Source organism: Hemibagrus wyckioides, linkage group LG11, assembly GCF_019097595.1.
Source record: "Hemibagrus wyckioides isolate EC202008001 linkage group LG11, SWU_Hwy_1.0, whole genome shotgun sequence".
Classification (NCBI taxonomy): Eukaryota; Metazoa; Chordata; class Actinopteri; order Siluriformes; family Bagridae; genus Hemibagrus; species Hemibagrus wyckioides.
The window spans coordinates 33,778,015-33,800,132 of NC_080720.1; the positions used below are offsets into that span (position 1 = coordinate 33,778,015).

At 44.6% G+C, this 22,118-nt stretch overlaps 1 protein-coding gene across 4 annotated transcripts in view; it reads right to left on the minus strand.

Moving 5' to 3' along the window:
* Positions 1-21,810, minus strand: part of tnrc6c2 (trinucleotide repeat containing adaptor 6C2) — a 33,908-nt gene extending 12,098 nt beyond the window's left edge. The window contains exons 1-12 of one of the 4 annotated variants that reach the window (XM_058404096.1): positions 20,911-21,810; positions 13,912-14,066; positions 8,684-10,801; positions 7,341-7,526; positions 6,988-7,151; positions 6,657-6,734; positions 3,889-3,946; positions 3,707-3,822; positions 3,486-3,623; positions 3,198-3,317; positions 948-1,067; positions 279-362 (exon numbers count right to left, since the gene is read on the minus strand). In XM_058404096.1, the coding sequence (XP_058260079.1) occupies positions 279-362; positions 948-1,067; positions 3,198-3,317; positions 3,486-3,623; positions 3,707-3,822; positions 3,889-3,946; positions 6,657-6,734; positions 6,988-7,151; positions 7,341-7,526; positions 8,684-10,604 (2,985 nt within the window). In that variant the 5' untranslated portion in view covers positions 10,605-10,801; positions 13,912-14,066; positions 20,911-21,810. Of the gene's footprint in view, positions 1-278; positions 363-947; positions 1,068-3,197; positions 3,318-3,485; positions 3,624-3,706; positions 3,947-6,656; positions 6,735-6,987; positions 7,152-7,340; positions 7,527-8,683; positions 10,802-11,758; positions 13,886-13,911; positions 14,067-20,910 lie in introns of those variants that run through there. The other 3 variants (XM_058404097.1, XM_058404094.1, XM_058404095.1) reach the window with 3 other exon arrangements.
* Positions 21,811-22,118: the final 308 nt, after the last annotated feature.

Consider the following 22,118-nt stretch of genomic DNA (forward strand, 5'->3'; position numbering starts at 1 on the left):
GGAAAGTTCAGGGGAAATTTGAGATAAAATGCAGCTGTGGAATTCTGGGAGACAGCAGTATGCTATAAAAACCTGGGATAGAATTTTGGAGCAGAATTTTGGAGAGCGTAATCAGATCAGATGCTGGTGTAGTAAAGTTTGGCATTATTGTGGAATTTTGTGATTTAATACTAATTTTAATAAAATATTGGAGCTGTCATTTTTTAATGACACAAATATGATTTACAATGTAAACTGCAGTGTGTGTGTGTGTGTGTGTGTGTGTGTGTTTTCCTCACTTGCTGCTCCTGTTGTCTAATGGGACCCGAAACATTTCGCTGAGCTTGCATCATCTGCTGCTGAATCTGCAAACGCTGATATGCCTGAGAGAGGGGGGGGGGCATTAAACGGAGACAGTGCATCATAGTCTGTTCATTTCTGAACTTCAGACTTCACAGACAGCAGGAACACCGGAGCATCTCCTCCGTTATTCCGTCACTCGTTCTGTAACTCACTCCATCTTTTACTCATTTCATTTATAAATTCCTTCCTTGTTCACTTTCTCCCTTCCTGATTCCGCCACTGCTTCCTGCACTCACACCCTTCTTGCTTCCTTCTCACGACACTGACACAGGGTACGGCCAGGATAAAAGGCCGGGTGGGAATATCTGAATACAAACTTTAGGCCGGAATGTTGGGCTTGGGATACAATGCTAAGTCAGACTGCTGGGATAGAGTACCACCGGAATGTCGAGATACAAAATGTTGGGCTGGAACGTGGGAATACGGTGTAGCCGGGATAAAATCCTGAAACATGCTAGAATATTGGGATAAAAAGTTTTCCTGAAACAATGGGACATTGTATAAACATGGAATAAAATATCAGGCTGGAATATAGAGTCACTCCTTCTGCTATTGTTCATTCCTAATTGCCACTCAGTCATTCCTTCCCTCCCTCCCCCTCTCACCATCTGCAGTTGTTGGAGTTGGTAGAGCAGGGTCATCTGCTGAGGATTTATCGGTGAAGTTAAAAGTGCAGGATTCAGGCCAATGTTTTTTGCTGCAAACTGCAAGAGCTGTGCTTGAACCTGAAGAAGAAGAAGAAGAGATTAGAGTCATGTTCACTTCACTACAGACTCGGATATAAAGCCATGGGGGAAAAAAAGCTGGGGTACTTTATAGGTGATGATGCGGAATGTTGAGCAAAAATGCAGGTCTGAATGTTGGGATATAATAAACTGAGCTGGAATGTTGGGATACAGTGTGGCTGGGATGAAGTTTTCAGCTGGAATGCTGTGATACACATTGTTGGGCTGGACTGTAGAAATAAAGATGGGATTTAATAAAATGAAGAGTTGATGTGTTGGGATACCGGGCTGGAATGTCGGGAAAGAGTAGAGTGTCGGAATGTCGGGAGACAGTAGAGTGTCGGAAGGTCGGGAGACAGTAGAGTGTCGGAAGGTCGGGAGACAGTAGAGTGTCGGAAGGTCGGGAGACAGTAGTGTCGGAAGGTCGGGAGACAGTACTGTCGGAAGGTCGGGAGACAGTAGAGTGTCGGAAGGTCGGGAGACAGTAGTGTGTCGGAAGGTCGGGAGACAGTAGAGTGTCGGAAGGTCGGGAGACAGTAGTGTGTCGGAAGGTCGGGAGACAGTAGTGTGTCGGAAGGTCGGGAGACAGTAGTGTGTCGGAAGGTCGGGAGACAGTAGTGTCGGAAGGTCGGGAGACAGTAGTGTCGGAAGGTCGGGAGACAGTAGTGTCGGAAGGTCGGGAGACAGTAGTGTGTCGGAAGGTCGGGAGACAGTAGTGTGTCGGAAGGTCGGGAGACAGTAGTGTCGGAAGGTCGGGAGACAGTAGTGTGTCGGAAGGTCGGGAGACAGTAGTGTGTCGGAAGGTCGGGAGACAGTAGTGTCGGAAGGTCGGGAGACAGTAGTGTCGGAAGGTCGGGAGACAGTAGTGTCGGAAGGTCGGGAGACAGTAGTGTGTCGGAAGGTCGGGAGACAGTAGTGTCGGAAGGTCGGGAGACAGTAGTGTCGGAAGGTCGGGAGACAGTAGTGTGTCGGAAGGTCGGGAGACAGTAGTGTGTCGGAAGGTCGGGAGACAGTAGTGTGTCGGAAGGTCGGGAGACAGTAGAGTGTCGGAAGGTCGGGAGACAGTAGAGTGTCGGAAGGTCGGGAGACAGTAGAGTGTCGGAAGGTCGGGAGACAGTAGAGTGTCGGAAGGTCGGGAGACAGTAGAGTGTCGGAAGGTCGGGAGACAGTAGTGTCGGAAGGTCGGGAGACAGTAGTGTCGGAAGGTCGGGAGACAGTAGTGTGTCGGAAGGTCGGGAGACAGTAGAGTGTCGGAAGGTCGGGAGACAGTAGTGTGTCGGAAGGTCGGGAGACAGTAGTGTGTCGGAAGGTCGGGAGACAGTAGTGTGTCGGAAGGTCGGGAGACAGTAGAGTGTCGGAAGGTCGGGAGACAGTAGTGTGTCGGAAGGTCGGGAGACAGTAGTGTCGGAAGGTCGGGAGACAGTAGAGTGTCGGAAGGTCTGGAGACAGTAGTGTGTCGGAAGGTCGGGAGACAGTAGTGTGTCGGAAGGTCGGGAGACAGTAGAGTGTCGGAAGGTCTGGAGACAGTAGTGTGTCGGAAGGTCGGGAGACAGTAGTGTCGGAAGGTCGGGAGACAGTAGAGTGTCGGAAGGTCGGGAGACAGTAGAGTGTCGGAAGGTCGGGAGACAGTAGTGTCGGAAGGTCGGGAGACAGTAGTGTCGGAAGGTCGGGAGACAGTAGTGTCGGAAGGTCGGGAGACAGTAGAGTGTTGGAAGGTCGGGAGACAGTAGTGTGTTGGAAGGTCGGGAGACAGTAGAGTGTCGGAAGGTCGGGAGACAGTAGTGTGTCAGAAGGTCGGGAGACAGTAGTGTCGGAAGGTCGGGAGACAGTAGAGTGTCGGAATGTCGGGAGACAGTAGTGTCGGAAGGTCGGGAGACAGTAGAGTGTCGGAATGTCGGGAGAGAGTAGAGTGTCGGAAGGTCGGGAGACAGTAGAGTGTCGGAAGGTCGGGAGACAGTAGTGTCGGAAGGTCGGGAGACAGTAGAGTGTCGGAAGGTCGGGAGACAGTAGTGTCGGAAGGTCGGGAGACAGTAGAGTGTCGGAATGTCGGGAGAGAGTATATAAAGGAGATAGTATGGTTGGGATACAACGTTGGTCTAGAATTATTTTGGGTAAAAACAGTTTACACACCTGAGGGGAGAGAAACTGAGGCACTTGAGCACGTAGTGGGGGGTGATGGGCGGAGTTTAGTGCTTGAGGGGGTGGAGCCCTGGATTGTGCTGCTCCATTACTGCCAAACATTCCGTTCATCTGAGAAAGACAAGATTTACTTAAGTATTTTTCCAAAAAATTACAAATTACAGGTAAAATTAAACACACACACACACACACACACAGTGTTCCATCATGAAATAAGAATAATTAAATTTCACATACATTTTTAATAACTTTTATCAATACCTGGTTTGGCTCACTCACCTGTCTGCTGTTTAAGTTTTGCATTAGTCCTGGAGAGACTCCACCCATGCCATGGCTAGGAAGGCTGCTATTGGTCAGTTTGAGGCCAGGAGAATGAATAAAGGGTGATGTGGGCGTGTCATCCGATAATCCACCATCCTGATAAACCCAGAATAGAGAAGAGGAAATTAGCTCAGGACACGTTTATGTGTGTGTGTGTGTGTGTGTTAAAGCTAAGCTACCTTGTCCAGGAAGGCGTTTCGGTCCAGTGACGAGTCTTTAGAGAGGTTTGGAGGGCGACACAGCAGCGTCCTCATCCCTCGCTTTTCTCCATCACTCTTTTTCTCCAGCAGGGCGCCTAAACACAGACGAAAAATGAGCCAAAGTGTGTGTGTGTGTAAATATGTGTGAGTTTCACACTTACTCATAGCCTGGTCCAGATTCATGTTGTTACTTCTCAGTGCCTCCTCTGCAGGATCCCTCTGAAACACACACACACACACACACACACACACACACACAAACAGTAAGTGAATTTGAGTGGATTTAAAGAGAATGTATGATGGTATTTAAGGTGGATTTAAGGTGGATTTAAGGTGGATTTAAGGTGGTATTTAAGCTGGTAATTCACATAGCAATATTGAAAGTACAGTTGAAGACAAAATTATTAGCCCCCCTGTGAAATTGTAATTCTTTTTCAAATATTTCTCAAGTGATGTTTAACAGAACAAGGGATTTTTTTCACAGTATTTCCTATTATTTTTTACATAAAAAATAAAGATAAGGTCTGATTTCTTTTAGTTTGGCTGAAATAAAATAATTATTTTTAAAAATGAAAAAACCGCTAAGGTCAAAATTATTAGCCCCCTTAAGGAATTATTTGTTTGATTGGCTACAGAACAAACCACTGTTGTCCAATTACTTGCCTAATTAACCAAGTTATCCTAGTTAAGCCTTTGAATTGCACTTTAAGCTGAGGATTAGTATCTTGCAAAACAACTAGCAAAATAATATGTACCATCATCATGGCAAAGACAAAAGAAATTAATTTAGACTTGAGAAAAAGAATTGTTCATGCTCACAAAGGAGGAGAAGGATATACACGTTTATCAAAGCTTTAAAGTTTTGAAGCTTTAAAGAAGTTTAAAGAGACCCACACAGTGGAGAACAAGACTGGCAGAGGCAGGAAGCAAAAGATTTCAAAAACTTTAGAAAGAAAACTAGTGAGAGAGGTTTCTAAAGACCCAAGAACAACTGCCAGGACACTAGTGAATGACTTAGCAAAGTCTGGGATTGATGTGTCAACGAAGACAGTCACTAGAGCCTTGCACAGGAATGAACTGCGAGGTTGCCGACCAAGAAAGACTCCACTTCTGAAGAAGAGACACCTACAAGCTAGACTGAAGATTACTAAGGACAACCTGGGGAAAAATGATGCATACTGGAAACATGTCCTTTGGTCAGATGAGACAAAACTAGAGCTCTTTGGCCACAGAGATGTTGCCTATGTTTGGAGAAAGAAGGGAGAGGCGTTCAACCCAAAGAACACCGTTCCCACAGTGAAACATGGCGGTGGGAGTATAATGCTGTGAGGATGTTTCAGTGCTTTTGGAACTGGGAATCTCGTCAGGGTTGAAGGAACCATGAAAAAGGAAGACTACGAGAAGATTTTGAGAGACAACCTCAGACAGTCTGCAACAAAACTTGGTCTGAGTTTTGTCTTCCAGCATGATAACGACCCAAAGCATACCTCACTTCTGGTGAAGAACTACCTACAAAGGAGCAAAGTGAACGTCCTTGACTGGCCTGCACAAAGCCCAGACTTAAATCCAATAGAAAATCTGTGGGGCACACTAAAGCTCAGAGTTCATGCCAGAAGACCAACAAATCTGGAGGAGCCGGAGAGATTGGCTAAGGAGGAATGGGCTGCCACTCCTCAGGAGACATGCTGGAAACTTGTTGAGAACTACAACAAACGACTAAAGGCCGTTATCAAAAGAAAAGGGATACACTATTGACTATTAACATCAGAGGGCTAATAATTTTGACTTTTTTTATTCTTGGTTATAATTTTGTTTCTGTTTGTATTACAAAACACTCTAAGCTTCCTAAATAAACTATTGTGTTTAAAAATGCTGTGTTGAAAAAATCTTCTCTCCGTAAAACAGCACTTGGGAATTATTTGAAAAATAATAAAAGATTTTATAGGGGGCTAATAATTTTGTCTTCAACTGTATATTTAGGGGGATATTCAGATATTCAGTATGGCATTTAAAGTGGATTTAAGATGGATTTATACTGTATTTCAGGTGTATGCATTGTAATTAAAATTTAGTATTTAAGATGGACTTAAGGTGGATTTAAGACTACATTTAGGGTAGATTTAAGGTGGTATTACACTTCAACACTTCCAAAGGTCTCAATACATCAATATTTCCAGGAACTATCTATAAACTTCAAGATTTACTGTGCATACACTATATTGCCAAAAGTTTTGTGACACCCCTCCAAATCATTGAGTTGTTTTTCAGGGGTTGGGTTCGGCCCCTTAGTTCCAGTGAAAGGAACTCTTAATGCTTCAGCTTCATATCAAGACATTTTGGACAATTTCATGCTCTTTGTGGGAACAGTTTGGGGATGACCCCTTCCTGTTCCAACATGACTGTACACCAGTGACCAAAGCAAGGTCCATAAAGACATGGATGAGTGAGTTTGGTGTGGAGGAACTTGATTGGCCTGCACAGAGTCCTGACCTCAACCCCATAGAACACCTTTGTGATGAATTAGAGTGGAGACTGTGAACCAGACCTTCTCATCCAACATCAGTGCCTGACCTCACAAATGTGCTTCTAGAGGAACGGTCAAAAATTCCCATAAACACACTCCTAAACCTTGTGGAAAACCTTCCGAGAAGAGTTGAAGCTGTTATAGCTGTAAAAGGCAGGACAACTCCATATTACATTCATGTGCATTTAAAGGCAGATGTCCCAGTTTTGACCTGGCTCGCAGTCTCCGCTCTAATTCATCATTTAAACAACACCTGTATTCAAAACCTTTGCCAATAGAGTATATATAAACCCCAGCTCTGTATTTGTAGATCTTTACTCGGTAGGTCATTGCAGTTCCTAGTCCTCTCTATAAAATGTTTATGGTTCTTATATGAATTAATATGAAGATTATTCTGGAGCTTACAGGGAAGCCCATGTCTGTGAGCTGTTTGATCAGTCGGTTCATGATCCAAACTTCATCCTGTTTGGTCGGGATTTTCCCCTGAGAAGAGGAAAAAAAAAAAATTAACAATTTAATTTTAAACGACTTTAGATTTTCAGAATTCAGATTTTAAACTGAATTAAACGACTAACTCCAGCAGAATTAAAAATAAATGATTTAACTGGATAGAGAATATCACAATAAGTTCCTACTTTGAAGGTACTACACTTTTCGTTTTCTATTCTCAAATAAAGCCTAATTAACCAGACATGTCGCCGTATGACGTTAATTAAGATCTGTAAATGGCTCCTACCTTCTGTACTCCTTTCTTGGGCTGATTCCAGGAACTACAGGAGGAAGCGTTGTCCTGGGTGGTGGGGCTCGTCCACATGTCCCCATCCTCGGCATCCCATTGGCTGCTGCTCACGCCAATCTCCTCCCCGCCGGACCCCCAGCTGTCTTGCATAGATTTGGGGGCTGTAAAAAATAAAACAGCCACGAAAACATGAGCTCTTTAAAAACAAAAGCAATGATTTTACAATGTAGATCTCCAACCACCAGGTGGCAGTATGTTTCAAAACTAACATTACTAAACTTTTTTTTATTTCTAAAGCTCACAGACTTGTTAGCGCATGGACTGAAAAGTCGCCATATCCCAGGACTCACCAGGTTTGGAGGATCCTGAGCCTCTTCCGAAGGATCCAGTGGATTCGTGGTTGTTTTCTCCCCAGACCCCAGCGGCTTTGGGCGACTTCCCCCATGCTGCAGTGCCGTTATCCACTGTGGGGCTGGAGGAGTCCGGTTCTCCCCAGGACTCGGGTTTGGGCTGAATGTTGGGGAGCTCCCCCCAGCCTACAGACAGACAGTCTGATTACTAGCTCACAATGAAGGTCGCTTTGTTCAGGGTGGTTTAGATATCTTATCTTCTTTATTCTAAGCATAATAAACAATATTTTGGCAAACATATTCAGAGATTCCCTGATTACAAAGGAATGCGACAAACCAGAGACATTAAAACTGAGACTGGAAATATACCTTAAGAATTTTTGCCACTGTGAACTGAACAGACAACAAACTTAGACTTAACATTTAAATTAATATTTGGTGTTTTCACATCAGTTATGTAACTAACCAACTGCTAAAAAAATCAGTGAGTCTAAAATAAGTTACTCAGCGGTGGTAGAACATTCATTTCTGAGCCTGAAATAAAAAAAATACTAGCAATGAAAACGTCCCCCGTGTCCTGGCACCCGAATATTTGTTTGCCTTGTTGCACATGCAATATACAAGAAAGTAGTAACACAGTATGATAAACGCAGAGTGAAGCACACAGAGCCTGCTCTCAGGAGGACAGAGGAAAAAAAAATACAGACAGCAAACGTCTTTGTCTCCCATCACTCCTGAACGCTGCCAAGAACAGAAATAGAAAGCTTTCATGGGGCCGGGAGCAGGGCCCGAGGGCCGACTCCGTCAAGCCAAACACAAGGCGGACGTGTCTTTTTAACTGCAGGATGCGGGCCAGCTGGCAGCAGAGCAGTGCAGAATGCATGCCATCACACGGTTCTGTTAAAGCTCTGAAACAGAACTCCTGCATCAAGCTGACTCCTGACAGCCGAGCTAGCGCCAGCTTCGGGGAAAACCTCCTCCAAGCTCTCATTGCTTTCACATGCACACACTCAGGTTTTTTTGTAGCTTACTTCAGCTTTGTATTATGAATTCTGAATTCTGGTTGGTCAGAAGGTGTTGATAAATTTTCTAGAACAGCGGCTCTGACAGTTTATCTTAATGCACTCCTTCTAAAATGTTAGTGTTTCTATAGTAACAGCTCATTCTTATACAATGGGCATGAGACATGAACAGATTCTAAAATATGCGTAAAGTTTTCTGTACGGAGACGGTTGTTTATTTATGGAAGGAGTCTGGGGCTGGGAGGTAAAGCTGTAACTTTGCTCCAAACTAGTGATAATGTAATTGTACTATTCAACACACAATCATTTAGCTTCACTTACCTGGATTCATCTTGGGTATCCTGTTTTGAGGTGGTCCTAGCTGTTTAGGAGAACCATTGTTGTTGCCGTCAGAGTGGTTCGGAGTTTGACCATGGCTATGGTGGTTAGGACCTGTATGGTTGATGCTGTTACCCCCATTGTTGCTTGGGTTGCCCTGGGAGGAGGGGTTATTTCTGTCCCACATGTTTACACAGGTTCTGTAGGAATTAGGATCTCCCCAAGTGGCAGTTCCATCATCGATCTCCATTTTCCTTCGGATTGAGGAAGGGGAAGGCTCTTCCCAGCCTGTAGCCTCATCTCCTGGATCCGGTCTTCCTGTAGACCTCCAGCTAGAACTACTCTGCTTCACAGAGTTTGGGCCACCCCAAGACCCCATGGAGTCTTGAGGATTCTTTCCAGCCCAACCCTGTACAGGACCATTTGAGCGTTGGGAGTCACGCCAGTTTTCACCTCCCGGCGGAGCCCCTTTCCCCCAGCCCTTCTGGCTTTCCTTCCAGCTCCCACCATCTCCATCCCAGGAGGAACTACGAGAACCTTCCATCTTTCCTTCTGAAGGCTCTCCCCATTCTCCACTTGCACAATTTCCCCAGCCTGAGGAAGAACTCGGCCCATTTCCACCAGGTTGTGACTTTACTTGGGAAGGACCGTCATCCCAGGTTGAAGATTTTTCCTCTGATCCCCAAAACTGGCCACTTGAACCATTGGTGCTGGGCCCATCTGGCATAGGATCTCCCCAACTACCAACAGAGCCATTGGACACTTTTTTATTAGCAGGTGGCTCTCCCCACCCAGTGCTTGCCTGATTTGTTGGTGAGGACGATCCTCCCCAGCGTGGTGTTGACATGACTCGAGAAAGCCCCTCAGTCTTGCTAGCAGAGTCCATCCTAGGAGGCACATTTAGGGTGGGATTGGCACATCCTGCATGAGGTGGTGATCCAGTTGAAGGTGAGTTAGAGGAAGTTCCCCACGCTTCAGTGCCACCCTCATCTTTAGGGACAAGCTTTTCATCCATTTCCCAGACTGTATGCTGTCGGACAGGGGTTTGACCCCAGCCAGAATTGCACAGCACACGAGGATCTAGGTCCGGTCTTGGCAGAAGTGGAACATCCATACTGGAGGACCTTTCTCGCCGCCCTTCACGTCCTTCACTGCTGTCCTTGCTACCTTCACTGCCTGGGGCATCAGTGCCCCAGGAATTCATTGAGTCCTGAATGGGACCTTCATTTGCGTCCCACCCAGTACCTTCAGTGCTTGACTGTTTGGTCCAGTGGCCCCAGTTTGTATCACCTCCCCCCTGTCCCCAAGAGGAGATGCCACCAGATTCCCAACCAGAGTCTTTGGATTCTCCACTCTTTGTGTCTCCATTACCCCACCGAGCAGTACTATCTCCAGTAGTTGGCTCAGTGGGAGACTGACTCATATTTCGCCCCCAACCGTCCACAGGGCTCATTGGCTCTGCTTTAGTGTTCAGTCCATCAGTTTTAAGGTTTGAGGGCTCCATGCTGAAAGTCATGCTTGGTGGAGACTGGTGCTGCTCTGGGGTGTCTGGGTTTCCCCAAGCACAATCTCCTACAAGGTTTCCATTTCCATTGGTGCCCTGAATCGGGGCGACACCTCCTGGGCCACAGGCGTTGGATGGGACTGAACTTGACCCACCCATACCCCCAGACCTGGCCCCCACTCCAGGGCCCTCATGTCCGAGTATGGGCCATGCAGCAGGGTTAGCGCTGGGGTTCAGGTTTATATTTGAAGAGCCCCAATTGGACTGGCCTCTGGTACCCATGGACAAATCAGTTTTGCCCTCAGAGGCCCAACCTCTGTTGGGGCCACCCTGACTAGAGAACATACTCGAGGAGTGATTAACACTGGCTTTGCTGATTGGGTAGTGGCTGTGCTGGCTAGCTCCTGTAGCCATACTCATGCTGCTATTCACGACTGCTGACGTGTCAGCATCCAAGACACATTCTAATGATTCTGGAGTACTGGAAGTCCAAGTTTTAGTGTCCTTTTCATCAATAATCACTTGATTGCAATTGGTTCGGCTGCTGCAGGTGGTGGTCGGGTCGCCCCAGAGCAAATTCTCATGCTGGGCTTCCAGGCCACTCTGATTGGGCAGCACTGTAAAGACAAGCACAAGCAAGAAGATAGTAAGACATCTGGATAATAGGTCTACATAATAGCCATGTTTAAGCTTAATGCATGTGGCCTAATTAATAATTCATGAATAATCTGAATGATGGATTAGACAATTCAGAACGGAATAATCTGCAAGAAAACTCGATCTAATGGAACTGTTAATCACATTAAAGAATCAAGCAACCAGGTAAAGAAGCTATAGATAACAGATGATGATGATGATTATGATGATATTAATAATAATAATAATAACGAGTTTAAAGTCAAGATTACTAAAACGAACAGGTTCTGGAAATCATTTTAACTGGATTGACAAAACCTCCATCTGAAAGAGCGCTGAAAAGGGTATCTGACAGTGATCTATGACTGTTTCCTTCCACTACACCAGATATTTGTCATACAAGCCCAGTTTTTTCCAGAATATTGCAATGCTCCCTGGATCGTGTCACTGGTTAGATTAGATGAAGCACATCCATATATATAATATTACACATCTTCAGAAGCATCTGAAAAAGAAGCACCATTACTCATTTCTGCCCAGACCTGCGAGGAAAGCTGAAGTGGAAACGGAGGTTCATTTATTTGCATGAAACCGAGTGCAGTCCCTCATCCATCATTCCCCACACTCGGCTAGCTCGCTATAAAACCCAGAACCACATTGCTACTGTAGATCACGTATGGTTGCAGAGCTCGGAATCGACGTGTAGTTTACTTCTCAGGCAGCGTAATCAATCATGAGACAGCAGGTAATCAATAGTGTTTTGAAATGATGGTGGAAAAGAGGCTGGAAGGCATCGATTTTGGATGCGAACGCAACCGAGGCTTTCACTCTGCTACTGAGAGCATGTTTACTTCCCTAAAGGCAAACTTCAATTCATTATTCATTAATTAAGCCACAAAAGAGCTAGAGCTAGCAACATGAATATTTTTTTGTCTTACCTTCGGGCTTCATTTCGATTAAGCCACATAATTCATCGCTCGCCATCAACGCGACCATCAACCGACAGCACGAAAAGCATGGAATGGGTTTAACTCTCTAACACCATGCGAAAATGCATTCTTTTTCTCAGAATATTTTTTTCTCCTTCATGTCGCCTTATCCACCTTCCCCAGACGTCCTTATCTCACAGGCATCAGGCCTCACTGAATTTTAGCTCAGCCCATGCCAAAAGAACCTTGCAGCCTGAAGTGGAGCACCGCCGCATGCGTAGAAAAAGAACCAACGTTTCTAAAACGTGAGATGAAAACAGAAGACAGGACTGGATCATGCTGACGGACCTGCACGCATCTGTAAACAAAATCGAAAACACCGGCTTTATCAGCAAAGTAAAACTTGAGCGTACCAAAAGCCAAGACCACGCTCTTCTGTATTTGCAAAAGCTGTTGATGAAAGAAGCGATGGCGTATCCGTATGTTCACGCTCACGGAGACACAGGGTCCAGATAGAATCGGTAATCACGACAAATCTACGCAGAAAGACACCTTTGATTGGGTGACCGCCGGCCTCTGAGCTACGATACCACTTCAACAAAGGAACAGTTCACATCTTAAAATCTGGGACATCGTCATGTTTTTCCGTCGGTAAAGATCGCTTTCCCAGACTGCAGTCTCGCTTTGGCTCCGGGATCAAACGGCTCTTTCAAGGGGAGACGGGAGGGGAAAAAGCCAGCGGCTGTTCGGGTTAACACAGGTTAAAAAGCTCGGATGTCCTTCGACTCGACTCGTCTGGCAAAACCCGAAATGCCTTCAGAGTTGCACTGGCATCCGTTCAGCACCTCAATAGCTTAATTTTTTGTCTGGAATTTTCAGGAACATAGGAGAAATCAGGAATAGTGAGGCGATCCAGGAGCGCTTTCTTTTCCTGGCTGCCTCTCGGAACACGACGCCATTTTATCAGAGCTGAAACGCAGCCAAGAGAACGAGGCTTTCTGTCTCAATCGCTCTCTTTTTTCTTCCCCCGTTTTATCCGTATCCTCACAAACTCCTCACACTCTCTCCGTTCCTCCATCTCGCTTACAAGGACAAGGAAAAAACACACACTGCTAACAGAAGGCATGATAAATTAATCATCTCCTGCAATCAAGCCTGTTTTTTTTTACTTCCTTGTTTGGGTTGCAAGGACACAAGGAGGAAAACAAAAACAGAAAAACATGATGAAGGGATAAAGAAGAAGAAATGGAGCACAGGATGGATGGAAAAGTGGGAATGGGGGATACCTGGAGAGAGCGTCGGAATGAGCATGCTGAGCTAAAAGAGGCTGTTTTTATTCCCAGCCATCTGAGCTCCATGCTGAACTGATGCCAAGAATGTGTGTGTGTGTGTGTGTGTGTGTGTGTGAGAGAGATCATGCTAGTTTTTTTTTTAATAAAAATGTTTAATAAATTGAGTATTGATAAACAACTAACTGATATACTGTGATATTTATTATCACAGTTAGCAAGCTAGATACGCTGCTGTAACCTTTCAACTGATTTGGGGGTGGAGCTAACGTACAATCTCAGTTTGTGATGTCACTAAATAGTAAACAGTAACATTCAATATGCTAATTATTTCTTTTCTTTGTATTAACAAATGTAAATATGTCCATAATAACATTTATGTATGGAAATAAAAAGTTATGCTATAAAATATTGAAAGTATGAAAATGAAAGTGTTGTTGAACGTAACGCAACAAGAGAGAAGAAAACATCTAAAAAAAAAAAGACAAAAAGAGGGGAATAAAATGAATCATTTGTATGGCTGAAATTAAATCTCAGTAGCGCTAGTTAGAGACACCAGAATTATGAGCTGAGCATCCCTGAATACATCTTCACCATTAGCTGTGCATTAGCTTAGCCCAAAGCTACACTTTAATCCTCTGTAAATTACAGAAATGTGGAAAAAAAATTCTTCTATTAATTCTTCATTAGTAATTAACGTGAGTTTGGAGGCACCACAAGTATGTTTCTCTACACTGGAGTATCATTAGCGCTGTGTAGCATGCTAACCTAGGGAACAGAAGGAGTTATTACCTTAATAGACACACCATGTAGGTGACATCACTGCACTGTGGGCGTGTCCCAAAACACACACACACACACACACGTTCATACCTGTGAAGTGCCGGTTGGTGTGTGATGGAATTCCTCTTTAGTGGAGGAATTTCTTTGGAGGGTTTACGAGCAGGAAACTGCAGGGACTCATGGGAAATAGAGAAACAGGAAGTGCTTGAGCTGCCATTAGTGCGTTATACAGGAAGTGGATGATTCTAAAAAGCAAAACAAACAGGAGAAAGATGCTTAGGAAAGAGTCGAGTATAAAAACCTCATTTATATAATTTTCCATGTCGGCCAACTGACTCGGATCGTCTGTTCCCCTATTGACCAATCGGCTCGGATTTCCTGCTGATTCCTCATTAAGCAGTCAGTATTCTCCCATTCCTCTCGACTAATCAGCTTCTCTCACTTCTCTCCATTTTGACCACTGAGCTCAGCTATCTGTCAGCCAATCAGCATGGAGCTTGTTTCATCTGTTTTTCATCCAGCTCAGCTTTCCATCTCTCCTCACAATCAATTCACACCATCAACCAATAGCTCCACCTTCTCCTGCCTCCTCATCCAATCAGCTCCACCTTCTCCTGCCGCCTCATCCAATCAGCTCCACCTTCTCCTGCTGCCTCATCCAATCAGCTCCACCTTCTCCTGCCCCCTCATCCAATCAGCTCCACCTTCTCCTGTCCCCTCATCCAATCAGCTCCACCTTCTCCTGCCTCCTCATCCAATCAGCTCCACCTTCTCCTGCCGCCTCATCCAATCAGCTCCACCTTCTCCTGCCGCCTCATCCAATCAGCTCCACCTTCTCCTGCCTCCTCATCCAATCAGCTCCACCTTCTCCTGCCTCCTCATCCAATCAGCTCCACCTTCTCCTGCTGCCTCATCCAATCAGCTCCACCTTCTCCTGCCACCTCATCCAATCAGCTCCACCTTCTCCTGCCACCTCATCCAATCAGCTCGTTTTTCCTGCCCAGCCTCGACCAATCAGCTTCACCTCTGCTTTTCCCGTTTCCGTGTCAACTGTGCTGCTTTCCATTCCCCTCCCGCCCGCAGCCAATGAGCCTGTGTGACTCGTCTCCCTGATGGCCAATCAGATGTCTCGGAGGTCTGCACCCCCCCCCCCGTTCCTTGCTGCCCCTCCCCCACTCTGTCTCGCTTATTGTGCTCATTGTTCAGTGCTGAATAAATTACAGGAAGAGCACAGACGCCGGGGCTTATGGGAGATTTTCTCACACTCCGTTGCCCCTGAACTGCCCCTCAAACCCCCCCCATCCCACCATAACCCCCTCCCCTGATGTCTGTCTGCTGCATTAATACCCCCTCCCCCACCCGCCCTTCTCATCTCTGCATTTCTATTGCTCTGATATTCTCACACACACACACACACACACACACTAAATTCCTCATTTCATTACCCTGTGCATGCGTGTGTGTGTGTGTGTGTGTGTGTGTGTGTATAGACAGCTTAGAGAATTTATTATGCCTTTCTCTCGGTCTGTCTATTTCTTTCCATCTGTCTCTCTGTCCGTCTGTCTCTCTCTCTCTCAGTCTCTCTCTTTCTCTTTTTAAGTTAATCACAACCATGAGAACGATTTTCAAACTAAAATTACTCACAGAAACAAGTTCTAGTTCCAAATAAACACAGAAATAACTCTAAAAGCAACCATGAAAACCACTCTGACCTGAGAGCAACAATGAGAACGATTTTTAGCTGAATGTTTCCATGGCAATGACTTTCAGCTAAAAGTACCACTGGAGAAAACACCAGTCTACCAGTGACCACACGAGAAAGACATTTAACCGAAAGTGACGATGGCTATAAAGACCTGGATGTAACCACGAGAACCACTTTTATATGAAACAAACCTGTTTTAGGTTGATGAACGTAACCACGGCAACAGCTTTTTGTTAAACGTATCAACCAAAACAGCTTCTAGATAAAACCGATATATATATATATATATATGTATATTATCTTTATTATTTTTTTCATTCGTTATTTCTAAACCAATCGAAGGAAACTTCTCTAATCTACGACTTTTACCCTAAAAAGCAACCATCCAAAGAAATCCTAGTTAAAAGTATCCATGAGAAGGAACAACCTCTGGAAACGTTGCCATGGAAACCAGCTAGGAAATGTGAGTCATCAAAAAAATCCCACATTCTTCAATCAGACACTGCTGTGTTTTCTTCAAAATTATTTTTATACCAAGATTATAGTACACTCAGCTCACATGCTGCCAGCGGAGTGTGTGTGTGTGTGTGTGTGCGCGCGCGCATGTTTTCTCTCCTCCTGCATGTTCTCATCTGCTCTGTGTAATTGATTCTGGCTGTTTCATGCATTTAGATGAACAGAAGGAGCCACGGAATTAACTCCTGTGAACTCCAACGTGTTCACACACACACACACACACACACACACACACACATCTAGAATTCCCTCTCACATGAGGTCCATCATAAACACTAAACTCTTGGCCATAAGCTTCGTTAGCATGACTCGTTAGTAACATTAGCATCACAGCTCCAGTCAGGAGCACATTAAAAGGTTCATACTTGTGCGCTAAATCGTTCTCATGTTTCCTCTTTACATTTATATCTCACGCCTCTCGAGAACACAGACACACGATGAGAACCCGACGCTCACTTTAGCGCACAAACGGAGCCTCCGAATCAGATTAATTTTGTAATTTCACATCCAATTGCGTGCATCAACACCTTGCAGTGCCGCCTCTTGTTGTTAGCGACCTAATTAGCGACTAATCTGCTTGAGAAGGAAGTCCCTGCTTTTGAATCGTGACCTTTATAAATACTTGAGAATGATTCATGAAAAGCACACGTGTGTGTGTGTGTGTGTGTGTGTGTGTTAATCAGTATATTCGTCAGTTTTATCATCACGTCTCTCTGTGTGTAGCACTGTGATTAGCATTGGGGCTATAAATACACGTAATCCGCTGCAGAGTGGCTCAGGATCCAGTGAGGGCAGTGAGAGCTGGACCTTACACACCCGACAGGAATGTTCTGGAACCCCGTCCAAAAAAAATACTCTCGCCTTTTATCATCTCGTTATTTTGGTCAGCAACCTGTAGGCATCAAGCGACCGGAGTAAACGCAGCACACACAGCTAATTAGCATGTCATCTGCATATCCTGATGAATATGCATGAGGCTGTGCTGTAGTGGAGGATAAACCCCTGACCGCGCGTTTCCTCTGCTAATAAATCAGACGTGTCGTGTTCAGCGATTAATTAAAGCGTATGGTTTTGTATGAAGCAGCACACAAAATGAAATAATTAGAACATTTATTTTAATTGATGCAGCAATCATAACACAGAGAGAACACTTTGTGACATCAGCGATGTAAACAAACAAACAAACAAACAAACAAACATCATAACTGCCAATCAGAACACAGCACACTGCAGTTATGGGTCAGTGCATAATCAGAACTTTGTAAAGCTCCTAATATTCCCTCAGTAATCAGAGTGGACATGACGGCCACAAGGTAAACACACTATAACGTTATTCAGAGAGAGAGAGAGGAGGAGAACCTTGAGCTTTTAATTCACAGTGATGTCACTTTAAGAAATTAAACACGTCAGTGATGTCACAGCGTCCACTGGGGCGGAGCCACAGAACAGGGCTACTCTTTTATAACAACAAAGATAACTTTTCTAAATCTAAATCTCACAGGGGGGGGCACAGACAGAGGGGAGACACACAGAGAGAGAGAGAGAGAGAGAGAGAGAGAGAGAGAGAGAAAAAACACTTCCTAATGGAGCCCAAGGACCTTTTCTGGGGTTTGGGCCAACACACACACACACACACACACACACACACTTTGCACTCTCTTACATCAGTGTGTGTGATTCAGTGCTGATTTAAATGTCCAGCTCTGAGGCAGTAAAATAACGGAAAGGAAAAAATCCAGAGTCAGACAGAGACAGAGACAGAGAGAGAGAGAGAGAGAGAGAGAGAGAGAGAGAGAGCGAGCGCGGGAGAGAGAGCGAGGGGGGGGGCTGGAAAGAGAGAAAGACAGAGAGAGGGAAAGTGAGAGAGAGACAGAGAGAGAGAAACGGAAAGAGAGGGAGAGACAGACAGAGAGAGAGAGACAAAGACAGAGAGAGAGAGAGAGAGAGAGAGAGAGAGACAGACACAGAGAGAGAGAGAGAGATGGAGGAAGACTGGTGAGACAGTGACATTAAAGGTAATCAGAAAACAGAACGTTGCTGTGGTCAGTGTTAGTGACGACTCCGCCCCATTTCTGAAGATTCCACTAATAAATATTCATAATGCTCTCATTTATATTCAATCATGTATTTAAATGAGCATCAGCACCTGCCTGCTTCCCAGACGCTCGAGTGTGAGAGAGTTCATGTTCAGGAATGTTGTGCTGAACACACACACACACACACACACACACACACACACCTGCCCCACGTTTAAGAGGTTTTTTGTGTGAATTGTCACTAAACTCCACTCAGCAGCAGCTGCTTTGTTTTTTTTTTAACCTTTAACCTTTTGAACAGAGACAGTGAGAGTTTCACACGCCCAGGGTCACGACCTCGTAACCTTTGACCTTGATTTTCGAGCAGATGGAGCAGAAGATCCAGACACATCAAGTTCATTCATCAGACTGAGGAACACCACGCCCACGCCTGCTTTTATTGTCGCCACCATCCTGTAACTGCATCAGACTCTTACAGATAAAACATCTTGCAGGTCAAAACGTCCAAAAAACAAGGATAGAAAGATAAAGAATGCTTCATTTTCTCTGACTTTTTTGTAAGAGTAAAGCATCGTATTACCACATGATCCCCGCTGTTCCACGCCAGAGGAACCTTAATAACATGTTTATTCATGTTTAATAGGGATTTTGTGATGGTGTGAGAGCGATGTATTAGACCATCTCTAAAGCCAGAAAGAGAGAGAGAGAGAGAGAGAGATGGAGAAAGAGAACAGAGAGATGGAGAGAGAGAACAGAGAGAGAGAGAGAGAGAGAGAGAGATGGAGAAAGAGAACAGAGAGATGGAGAGAGAGAACAGAGAGAAAGAGAGAGAGAGAGAGAGAGAGAGAGAGAGAACAGAGCGAAAGAGAGAGAGAGAGAGAGAGAGAACAGAGAGAAAGAGAGAGAGAGAGAGAGAGAGAGAACAGAGAGAAAGAGAGAGAGAGAGAGAGAGAACAGAGAGAAAGAGAGAGAGAGAGAGAGAACAGAGCGAGAGAGAGAGAGAGAGCGAGAGAGAGAACAGAGCGAAAGAGAGAGCGAGAGAGAGAACAGAGCGAAAGAGAGAGCGAGAGAGAGAACAGAGCGAAAGAGAGAGAGAGAGAGAGAGAGAGAACAGAGCGAAAGAGAGAGAGAGAGAGAGAGAGAGAACAGAGCGAAAGAGAGAGAGAGAGAGAGAGAACAGAGCGAAAGAGAGAGAGAGAGAGAGAGAACAGAGTGAGAGAGAGAGAGAGAGAGAACAGAGAGAAAGAGAGAGAGAGAGAGAGAGAGAGAGAGAGAGAGAGAACAGAGCGAAAGAGAGAGAGAACAGAGCGAGAGAGAGAGAGAGAGCGAGAGAGAGAACAGAGCGAAAGAGAGAGCGAGAGAGAGAACAGAGCGAAAGAGAGAGCGAGAGAGAGAACAGAGCGAAAGAGAGAGAGAGAACAGAGCGAGAGAGAGAGAACAGAGCGAAAGAGAGAGAGAGAACAGAGCGAGAGAGAGAGAACAGAGCGAAAGAGAGAGAGAGAACAGAGCGAAAGAGAGAGAGAGAACAGAGCGAAAGAGAGAGAGAGAACAGAGCGAAAGAGAGAGAGAGAACAGAGCGAAAGAGAGAGAGAGAACAGAGAGAGAGTCAGTCAGAAAGACAGTCCCTCTCAGAGCTCGTGATGTGGTGAAGACCCGAGTTCACGCCTGAATCTGACACTATCAGTTTTAATCAGTTTAATAAAACCCATTATTATGTAACAGCACATGGAATAAGAAATAAATGTAACCCTTTATACTACTGCAGCTTTATCAACCAACACTTCATGACTTTACTGCATTTACAGAGGAACCAGGTTCACTCCTGTTCTCTCTTACACTACAGCAGCTATAAACACTCATCCTCTCCACATCCCAAAAAACTCGAAACTCCTCTGTCCCAAAGATGACCAACAGCTTGACCTCACACTCCAACACTGCACTGACACTGGAGACTCCTTCAGTTTTCTGTTACTATGGAAACAACCAGAGCCAGTGCAGCATTAATGTAATGTAAAGCTGGGCTACAGTCAGAGCTGCTGTTCAAGAGAATTCATCAACACCTGATCCACCAATCAGAATTCATCAACACCTGATCCACCAATCAGAATTCATCAACACCTGATCCACCAATCAGAATTCATCAACACCTGATCCACCAATCAGAATTCATCAACACCTGATCCACCAATCAGAATTCATCAACACCTGATCCACCAATCAGAATTCATCAACACCTGAGCCACCAATCAGAATTCATCAACACCTGAGCCACCAATCAGAATTCATCAACACCTGAGCCACCAATCAGAATTCATCAACACCTGAGCCACCAATCAGAATTCATCAACACCTGAGCCACCAATCAGAATTCATCAACACCTGAGCCACCAATCAGAATTCATCAACACCTGATCCACCAATCAGAATTCATCAACACCTGATCCACCAATCAGAATTCATCAACACCTGATCCACCAATCAGAATTCATCAACACCTGATCCACCAGAGTCCAGAGAGTATAAATGAGTTGAAAAAAAAGAATGTTACACACTAAGGATTTATTACATCACATTTAGTACAACAACAATCTAACCCTAACCATTTACACCATAAAAAAAAAAACACAAAAGACACACACAATCTCTCTCTCACACACACACACACCACCTACACAACGAAGCATGCGCGCTCGTGCAGTTTTTACAAAAACACAGAGCAGCAGCAGCAGATACAGAGACGTTCCGCTGTTTGGTGTAAGAGTAAATGATCAGAGATGTTTTAGAGATATTAAATCATTACAGAAATCGGATTAAAGCGGATTATAATCTCACCTCTCTTTCGCGGCACGCGCGCAGCGTGACGTCACGGGGACACGGTGCAGGGAGCGAGCGAGGTTTATTTTTATTTATTTACTTATTTATTTTTGTCGTCTCAAATCGCTTAACATCAGATCCGACAAGGTCCGAAAAATAGGCAATCGAATTAAAAAAAAAAAATCAAAAAAGACATTTAAAAAGCAGCTTGACTTTATATAAGAGGTCTTAATGAGAAATAACACTTAATAATAATAATAATAATAATAATAATAACACTTAATAACAGCAGCAAAAAATAAACAAGTGCATCGATTTCCTGATGAAATGGAGCCTTCAAGAGGCTCTTACAGACGGAAAAATAATGAATGCATGCGAATTTACACTGATATTAATGTAAATAAGCAGAAAATAAGGTTCAAGTAACAGTTAGTTGGTCATCAGCTATTTATGTTTATGTACTGTGCGAAATAATTCTAATAATAATAATAATAATAATAATAATAATAAAGAAGAAGAAAGGAGAACAGCAGTACGATAATGAGTATTTTGATGATTATTATCAGTTATTATTATTCTTCAATAATAAGCAGAAGAAAAAAAAGAAGAGAAATTTATTCAGTAACAGAAATAAACAGCGGGACGAAGCGACTGTCTGACATTTAAACCTCCGACGATGCTAACAAGCTAAGCTAACGCTAATAAAGTGCAAAAAGGACAGATTGCTAGGTCGAGCTTTGAGCCTCGTGCGGTTCCCCAACACGATCAAGTCGGAAACATATCGAGATATAATCCAGAAATTTCACCAAAAAATTAAAAATTGTGGAAATATCCAGCTGTAAACAGGGAGTGTCCAAAACGGAAGCGTTCAGAGTAAACGTTACAGAGAATTCACTCTGCCTTTAATTCTAGATCCAGACAAAAAGCCCGCCTCCCCTGCGCTCCGATTGGCTGAGACGTTTCCGCCTCCTGGGATACGAGTGGACGGCTAATCGCACAGTCATCTCGTAGAGACGCTGACAGGCTCGGCTCGCAAAGAAGGCGGGGTTTGTCCGGAACGAGTGAGGAAAAAGTGACGCCTTCTTCTATTCTGTTCGGCCATTTTGTTTAGTAAGGGCTTAAAAAAAGGCTGGACCACGTGACATCAAGCAGACCAATAAGAAGACGAGGATTTTGATACGACATTATGATACGTTAACGGGACGGCCATATTAGGAGGGTCGACA